Raw genomic sequence first — 9,448 nt, 5'->3', positions numbered from 1 at the left:
TCGATGCAGAGAAGCAGTGACTCTTCCTCCCAGATGATGGAGAGCCTGACCCTTCCTCTAAACCTGAGTTTCAACACCCTTCTGAAGAATCTGTGTTCAGCTGCTTGTATTCAGGACTTTGTTCTTTTGGTCATGATCAAAATCATAAGACCACAGGTGAGAGTTGAAACTCGTCACATTTTGATTCAGCTCCTTCTTCACCACCACCGACTGGAGCAACACCCTCATCACTGCAGATGAAGCTCAATCTTTTAGTCCTCTGGTCTAATCCTGATGTCTCTTGTTAACAAAACTCTAAGATACTTGGACTCCTCCACTTGATGCAGAGTGCTCACTTTGAACCAGACGAAACAGTCCACCTTCTTCAGGAACAAATTTTTTATTATCTTGTCATACTTTTGCTTCAGCAACACTTCTACTGCCAGACTTTTAAAGAAGTTCTGTTATGATGCTGTCATCATAATAAAAAAATAAAAAATAAAAAATTGAATTGGTCTTTTACTACCTAGTGAGATTTGAATTAAAAGACGATTTAAAAAGCCCAAGCTGCAGGGGAATCATTAAATGAGGGGCTTTTTTCACTTTAGTTCATAAAACAAGAAGAAGCAAAGATCTTTTCAACCATTTTAAATCACACTGAGAGTGAAGACACTACTAAAGTCAGGTTTTTTTTTTTACATGGAGTAAAATGCTTTTACATTAGCACTCACTCAGAAAGCAATAAAAGCAGAAATTTGTTAGACTTAACTGCGCAAGGATGCACATTGATGGTTAGAAATGGGGATGTAGGACCTTTAAAAGGTGGAGCCACCAGTTAATTTACCCATCATGAAACAAAATGACACCATCTAAAATCAAATGAACCATAAAACTCTGAAGCTTATAGCCATACCTCTTTAGGACTGGGCTGGTCCCCATAAGGACAACTGGCAAGAACAGTGATTATTCCAGAAAAGGTCATAATGTGGTGACAAGAAATACCCCCACCCCCACTCACACACCTAAATGGCATCCTCATTAAGATGCTGCTTGGATTTGCATACACAGACAAAAATTATTTCAGTCCTGTGATTACCTCTGTTTTGTACCTACACTCAGATGCCTATGAAATGTGCACGAGTATCGCCTTAAATGAGACAGATTGAAAAGGGTCAAGCACACATTGAGATTAGTACAGAAGCCAAGACCAGGCAGAACATCTATTAATAATTATTACCAACTACTAAAAGGCAAACGGGTGATGATATTTTTGCTTCTGTTTGTGTGTGTGTGTCTTTGTATTTGTTACCTTGTAAGACCCTTTTTATCAGCTTATACTACATTGCGAGGACTGCCCTTAAGGGGCCCAAAGCCCAGGCCCCATAGGGACCCTTTGTCATTTTATATGGTTTTTATACTGTATGATTGTCTATTGTCGTTTGCACCTCATCTGTTTCTTTGTTTAAAACAGGTCTCTCTTGTAAATGAGTCCTCGTGGCTCAATGAGACTAACCTGTAACAATAAAGGTTGAATGGATGAAAAATAAGAAGTGCTGGAGGTGGGTTAGGCGTTAAGTTTAGGACTAAGGTATGAAATAAGGAGGGGTTAAGTTTAGGGTTAGGTATGTACTGGTAATGGTTAGGTATGTACTGGTAATAGTTAGGTTTAGGGTGAGGGTCAGGGTTAGGCTATAGAAATGAATGCTAGTCAATTCAAAGTCCTCATAAAGATAGCAAGAGAAACTGTGTGTGTGTGTGTGTGTGTGTGTGTGTGTGTGTGTGTGTTGTATGTGTGTGTGTGTGTGTGTTGTATGTGTGTGTGTGTGTGTTGGGGGGGGGGGGGGGGGGGGGGGGGGCACCAGTTGGATTTTCAAGGATTCAAGGTTCTTTGTCGTTCACACCACATGTGGCACATGATGGAACAAAATTGTGTACATAGTGTCCCAGTTACATACAACAAAAGTATTAAAATGTAAGAGAAAAACAGTAATACGATCTAAGATATTCATATCTTAGATATCTTAGATAACAATTTTCTTAGTTCATGAACTAAGAAAAACTTTAACTTAAAATACACCAAGCACTAGTAGCATAAACACAATACACCAAAACACAGCACAAACATGTGTGAGCAGATGAGCATGAACGAACACAGCAACATGAAACAGATCAGCAGCAACATGAAACAGATCAGCAGCAACATGAAACAGATCAGCAGCAACATGATGTGATTTTTCACAATGATTATTCTGGTTAGATATTCATGATAACAGCCTCAGGGTAGAAGCTGTTCTTCAGTCTAGTGGTTCTACACTTAATGCTCTTTAACCTCCTTCCTGAGGGGAGTGGGGCAAAAAGTGTGTGTGCTGGGTGAGCGGGGTCCTTCACGATGCAAGTGGTCCTCTTCCTGCATCTGGAGGTGTAGATGCCTGTGATGGTGGGCAGGCTGACTCCAACAGACTTCTGTGCAGGATTTTAATGAGGCTGGAAGTTGTCAGTGGCTGAGCACCAAAAACTGGTTAACTTTTAGAGGTAACTCAATTCCAGATGGCTGACAGAGCTAATCAACATTAATCAATACAAAAATTAAACTGCAACTTAGATATTGAGCTAAATATTTGTGTGCAGATTCATTTTCAGGACATAATCCAAGTGCAAAATGATCTCACAAGATCTTACAAGACTCTGGTATGAAAGATGGAGGGTTATATGTGTTCCTTCAAAGAACACAAGGAGTTTGATTTTGATGTTATTTTTAAAGAGTGAAACGGGACTCTATAAAGACAGAGACATTTGTTTTAAGAAAAACAAGTTATACTTTTTTAAACAGCATAATATCTTGGATCAGTTGTTTGATGTCTGATCGAGATCTTACTCCTCGTTTTGTTTAACTGTGATTTCCACTTTATTTCTGGTTTTAACAATCAAAAACTTCTGATTATATTTCCTTTTCTCTTTAGAAAATATGTCAAAACAATTAACTTATTGTCTTAAGGAAGTGTAAAAATAAAATTCCAAGAATGTCTTCTCTCATTTTCTGTAACACTTATTTTTTTTAATAATATTGCCAAACAAATGATTAAATTCTGACATAGTTACCTCAACAAATCACTCTATTTTTTTAATTTATTACTCACTCGACACTTTTAAATGCACAATACGTAATGTTGGTTAAAAAAAGAAGAAGTACAGTGTCATTTATGAAAGTAGAAAATCTTTTAAACAATAAAAGTGACAGTGAAGAGTTTTCATAATGTGACAATTGTCTTGATCGGTACATAAACAAACAAAAAACACATCAAACACAACATATAATCATTATGTTGTCAGGTTTAATTTGTCATTTTGGAAAGCATCTGTTTAGTTTAGGTTTTAATCATAAAGGAAGACTTTAGAATGAGCAAAAACATGAAGCAAAGAATAGTTCAAAGTCATCTAAACACAAAAACATATTTTTAAAATTAGGAATGCCACAAAGGCCAAGAGGAGGATTTATCAAATATTGCTTGCAGTGACCGTAAAGTCATGTGTGCCAAATCACTGCAACCATCTGAAGGTCACTGCAACAAATTCCAGGTGACATTTTAATAAGAGCTTAAAATTTCTTCTTGAAGAATGCGGAAAAACAAACGTCATTGCAGAACAGCATGATTTTATCATTTTTAATAACCTCAAACCCGATTTCTCATCGACTTCTTGTTTTTGTCGGAACTTTTCGTCACACGTCGTGTTTCCTGGGAAATGTCTGCATCATCTTCCTCTTTTAAACCATCTTGTTCTGCATAAACATAGAAAAATGCGTTGTATTAAAATGTAAAAAGGTCAAATATTTTTATTCGACTCATTTTGTAACATATTAAAGCTGAACTTTAACTGGAGTCTGAGTTTAAAGCAGCAGATCACATGTGCCAGATTCTGTTCCCAGTGCAAATCTTAAGAACTCGAGTCCACATGTTCATTTCCTTCCTGCTTTTTCTAAAAGGAACTGAAAGCTTTTGTATGAAGCTGCTCAATCTGACCTGGAGTGTGTGTGGAGGAACGAAATCACAATATCCTGTCTTCAAAACATGTTTATACGATATCCTACACACATGCGAGGTCTTTCGTTTTTGTTCCTTCTGATCCTGATCCAAGGTAAGTCAATATTTTGGGCTGTTTTTGGTTTCTCCTGAGCGTCGTGTTGATGTATATGTGGGTCTGTAGGGGTGTGTGTGTGTTTAGTCTCATCATTTCCATCCTTTCACAGCATCTTCCTGCACCACCAGGGTCATCGGTCTGATTGGGCAGAATGTTACCTTGCCCTGCACGTATGACGCTCCGACTAAAGGAGGCACAAGTTTCTGCTGGGGACACGGGAAGGTGCCCTTGTTTAAATGCTCCAACACAGTCCTCTCATCCCAGGACGGGGGGGTTGATTTCAGGAGGTCCCCCAGGTACCAGCTGCTGGGGCGGGTCACAGCGGGCGAGTTTTCCCTGACCATCCTCAACGCTCAGAGGAGTGATGCCGGTGTGTACGGCTGCAGGGTGGAGATTTCTGGCTTGTTCAACGACCAGAAGGTCAACACAGAGCTGATTATAGCAGAAGGTAATAATCAAACTATAAAACATGGAGTCTGTCATGTTTTCTGAAATTAATTAATTAAACGGTTTGATTTGACTTTCCCAGCTGCTGTTACCAAGAACCGCACGACTGCTGATGCAACAACAAAAGGTAAGCATCATGTCCAAATTCACGTTTTCTGTTTGGTTTTGCTGTTTGTTTGTATTCTAGTTTTAACTTTGGGTTTTAAACAGAAGTTTCATTTAAAATACATGCATGAAACATACATGTATTTTAGATGTAACGTGTAAGACTAAACTGTTTTGGTGAATAGAAGCAACTCTCAAACTGAACTCCTCACAGAAACACTAACAACGCTGGCGCCGAAACACTTGGAGGTCAGAGGCTCAGCAGTGGAGAAAAGTCAAACAGAGGAGGTAAGTTGACGAGTTTTCAAACAAACAAACAAATAAACAAATACAAACAAAGAAAATATGATCTTGAATGATTCTGAAACTGGTAATCCCTGAGTGAGCATCTACAACTGATTAACAACTCAATATGGCTGCCAGAGCTAACTGACCCTAGCAAAAACTTGTCTGCTAACTAATTAGATACAACTTGGTGTGGTAGTAGTTGAGAGTCATCCTCAACCTTTATGAGTGTTGACATTTATTTAAAACTTTGGCAGCCAAGGCCTACATACAGGCCTCTCATCCATTATGAAGGTTTTGACTTAAACATCTAATTGATAAAGAAGACAAACTAATATAAATTTACAAAATGTCTATAAATAAGCATAAGCTCACTATCTGGCAAGAAATGAGTCACAGTGTTCGCTTTATTTGGTAAGTTCACTGCTTATCTACACATGTTTACAATTTATTTGCTGAATTTATGAATTCTAAGGGTGGCTTTGTCATAAAGTAGCATCTTCATTATTTTTTGTCTCAACTAGAAGCTGAAATTTAAAAAAAAATTATAAAACGTTTGAATTTTTCTAGAATCAGATAATATTTATTGAAACGGTTTATCAGGTGCAAAGAACAAGAACCAGGATATTTATGTCTCTGGAAAATAAACAGAGATTAACTGGGAAATATCAGTTCACTTACACACACTGATCCCTTTTAGAGTAATTAATTTCTAAAGTGACATGGGAGTGGTGGTGCAGGGGTCAAAAGGTGGGCTTGTGAAAGGTCACCTGTTCGACTCCCCGGACCAACAACATCAAAATACTGGGTGGGAAAGATGAAGCACCCACCAGGGGTGATTCTAACTGGATAAATACAGGGTAAATGAAAAAAAAAAAAAAAAATATATATATATATATATATATATACACCAGAATGCAGGAAATGGCATCTACTTTAATCAAAATTTTCTTGGGGAAGACCCCCAGACCCCCCCCCCCCCCCCCCAACCAGTGTCTCACCCCCACCCCGCCACCCCATTGCAAATGCTTCTGATGCCAATGGCCACTGCGTTGTTCAAGAGCTATTGTCAGCACTGAGGGCTGAGTACCCCTAAAGGACAGGTAGTCTCATTGAGCCACGAGAACTCATTTTCAAGAGAGATCTGTGTTAGGGAGCATGATGGGGGTTAAGGACCTTGCTCAGGGGCCCAGAGTGGGGGAGAATGAGGGTGGAGGGAGGTGTGGGTGTTTCACCTTTTCCACCCACTTTTTTTTTTTTGATGTTGACGGTACCTGGAGGTGAATCTGCAACTTTCCGATCACAAGCCCATCTTCTAACCCCATCTTCTAACCCCATCTTCTAACCTCTTTTTGGGGATGCTCGAGCACCTCTAAATTTTATCAGCACCCCTGAAAAATTAAGAAACTATCTCTATGATTTTGTAAGGAAACTCAGCTCTCAACCCTAAGATTCACCAAAATATTGAAAAAAATTGGAATAAATATGAAATAAATGATGACAGTCTTAAATGGGCAAGTAAAATCTAAGACTTTTTTTGTTGTTGTTGCAGGAGTCGGATCCTTGACACCACCAGTTATTCTAGTAGGCTTGTCAGCAACTGACTGATCGATTATCTCAATTCGTCCCGAAGTGAAACGCCCCTCGAAAACATTGTCAGGGTTTTGAATTTCTTTGCAGTCAGAGAATTTGAGAAAAATCATTAGAAAAAAATGGTTAAACATCTGTAGACAACTTGTAATTCAGACAGCATTACCCTGATTGAGGCTAAAATCGCCACTGGCACCCACACTTGCCTCCACCCTCATTTGCCCCACTCCAGGCGCTTTAGCAAAGCCCTTAATTCCCACCATATGCTCCTCCAGGTACCCAAGATGGCAGCTCTCTCCTCCACACAGAGGGCTGTGGGAGCTCGGTGGTCTGTGGTTGTGTCAGGAAGGACATCCGGTGTAAAAACAATTGCAAAGTCTTGGTGCGACTTACTTCACTGTGGCGACCTCTGACAAAGGGAGCAGCCGCAAAAAAAAAAATCTTATAGTGATCTAAAAATAAAGGAATCGTGCTTATAATCACAATCTTTAATGCATGCCTTTAGATGATTTTGGGAATAAAAACAGATAAAATAACTGATGTTAGTCTATTGAGTGACATCTGAAAAAACAGAATATTAAAGTTATAAATTCACTTACAGTTTATAAGATCAAAGCAGTTTTTATGACACAAATATAAACTATATTTAATTAATAATTGCTCTAATTTCTGCTGATAATTTTCTATTTTTACTACAGGAAATATTCACAGCCCTGCTGGGAGTGGGGAACATCGGCAGGATGGCAGTTATTTTCTTCCTCACCCTAATCATAATCCTCATCTTGATTATCCGTACGTGAGCAGTGGATTATAGATTATGACTCCTCCACCATCCAGATTCATTTTGTGGTAATCTTGCAGTAAAATAGATTTTAATTACTGCCTTTCTCTCTAACACAGGAAGGACAGTTGTGTCGAGGATGCCACGGAGTCTCAGCATCTTCTCTGCTGAGAATATTTATGAAGTGGTTAAATGATGCTGTTTGTCAACAAAAACTTCTGGCTTCAAAATAGCTGTTTGTTGTGCTTAAACATTCCATCTCGTTGTCTTTTGAATGGTTACCAATTTAAAATCCTATAAATAAAACCTCCAAATGTCTCTTTTTTCTCACTAAAGCAAAAAGTTTCACATCAGAGGACACTGAGATGGACAACGATGGAAAATATTAAAATATCCTGCAGATTAATTAATCTGTTTATAGATTTTGTCAGTTTGACAAGAAAAGTTTGTGGATCATGACTGTGTTCAGACTGCCATCTGCTGGATTTACTGAAAATCACCTTCAGAATATGAAGAAAAGGTATATGGTGCGTGTGTGTGGGGGGGCGGGGGGGATGTTCTCATCCATCTATACAGAAAAAAGTAACAAAGTTAAAATAAATGTAATATGACTATGTCTTTACATGTTTTGACTACTTTATAATGAAATGTACTGACTTAAAGTGTTTTGTGACATGCAAGACCTACAAATAAAAAAAGTGGAAGAAAACATATCAACATTTAAGAAATTGGGCATATTACACATGATTTTATTCATTTTGTCCCATAACTGGCTTTTTAAAATTTTATTTGGCACAGCCAAAGTGAAACAGGAAGTGATGTCAAAGGGTAACTCTTTAAAAAGAGGAACTCCCTGGTTTTTGTTTAGTGAAACAGTATCTTTTGAACTGTGACTTTTCTTCGTCTCTTTCTGGTAGTGACTCAGAATAATCTAAAGAAACTTCAAATTCTTCTGTGTTTTTAGACATTGAAAAAGACGCTCTGTTTACTTGCAGGGGTTCTTCTTTGACATCACTTCTTGTTACTGAACATGTGAAAATCAAAACAAGAGTTCATCTCACTGGTATGAATTTGTTTTTTGCCAAATGTATATATTTCATAAATTCATAAATATTAATTTTGAATATTTGATGTCATAGGCACCTAAGGAGTCAAACTTATTGAGTTAATTTTTCCCTCGCTTCCTACTAATGCGTATTTATTTATTTTTTTTTATGTGGCTAACTAAAACAAAGCTTTAGTTTTCATTGTTAGATTTTGCTTTCCTCTGGATTGATTTGCTGTAATATGTTTTTGATGTAGTCAGATATAATAGTAAAGGAATAAACAACTGTTGATTCACGCCTGTTTGAGAAAAAACTGAATTTAAGCAGCACCAAAGATCTAATTTTGAGCTTTTTACAAGTTTGAAAGTTCATAAATCTTCAAAAGTAGAATGTAAGTTTTACAAACACTTGGGAGAAAAAAGCAGATTGAAAAAGAAGTTCTGAGTTGGTCTGCTCCACACACTGTGGACTCTTGAACTATACGCTTCAAAAAAACAAGACGATTTCTTATTAGTTTAGGAAGACCCGTCTTCCTCTGTAACACTGAAAAAAATGTGCATGTAAAAAGTGAAACTTGTATATTATATTCATTCATTACACACAGACTGAAATATTTCAAATGTTTATTTATTTTAATGTTGATTGTTATAATTGACAATTAATGAAAACCCCAAATTCAGTATTTCAGAAAATTAGAACTTAAAACCATTAAAAAAAAAGGATTTTTTAGAAATGTTGGCCAACTGAAAAGTATGAACAGGAAAAGTAAGAACATGAAAAGTATGAGCATGTGCAGCACTCAGTACTTAGTTGTTGCTCCTTTTGTCTGGATTACTGCAACAATGCAGCGTGGCATGGAGTCGATCAGTCTGTGGCACTGCTCAGGTGTTATGAGAGCCCAGGTTGCTCTAATAGTGGCCTTCAGCTCTTCTGAGTTGTTGGGTCTGGTGTATCACATCTTCCTCTTCACAATACCACATAGATTTTTTTATGGGGTTAAGATCAGGTGAATTTGCCTGACAGTTAAGAACAGGGATACCATGGTTCTTAAACCAGGTACAAGTAGCTTTGGCACTGT

The 9,448-nt window shown here is 37.7% G+C and overlaps 1 protein-coding gene across 1 annotated transcript; it reads left to right on the top strand.

The window, feature by feature from the left end:
- Positions 1-4,070: 4,070 nt before the first annotated feature.
- LOC119408802 (T-cell immunoglobulin and mucin domain-containing protein 4-like) lies at positions 4,071-7,343 on the top strand. The gene is made up of 5 exons (XM_037675647.1): positions 4,071-4,113; positions 4,226-4,564; positions 4,646-4,690; positions 4,883-4,956; positions 7,242-7,343. Exons 1-5 carry the CDS (start codon positions 4,071-4,073, stop codon positions 7,341-7,343), a joined length of 603 nt encoding a protein of 200 aa, XP_037531575.1.
- Positions 7,344-9,448: the final 2,105 nt, after the last annotated feature.

The sequence above is a fragment of the Nematolebias whitei genome, chromosome 4 (genome assembly GCF_014905685.2).
Source record: "Nematolebias whitei isolate Nwh7 chromosome 4, NemWhi1, whole genome shotgun sequence".
NCBI lineage: Eukaryota > Metazoa > Chordata > Actinopteri > Cyprinodontiformes > Rivulidae > Nematolebias > Nematolebias whitei.
The sequence above is the reverse complement of the archived record's forward strand: the minus strand, read 5'-3'. Positions and strand labels throughout refer to the sequence as shown.

What these genes read in the sequence shown, in the direction of transcription:
- LOC119408802 (XM_037675647.1), top strand. Translation starts at nt 4,071, where the DNA reads ATGCGAGGTCTTTCGTTTTTGTTCCTTCTGATCCTGATCCAAG. An exon ending in TGCTGATGCAACAACAAAAG is followed by an intron (nt 4,691 to 4,882) that starts GTAAGCATCATG and finishes AACTCCTCACAG; the next exon opens with AAACACTAACAACGCTGGCG. An exon ending in AGAAAAGTCAAACAGAGGAG is followed by an intron (nt 4,957 to 7,241) that starts GTAAGTTGACGA and finishes TTTTTACTACAG; the next exon opens with GAAATATTCACAGCCCTGCT.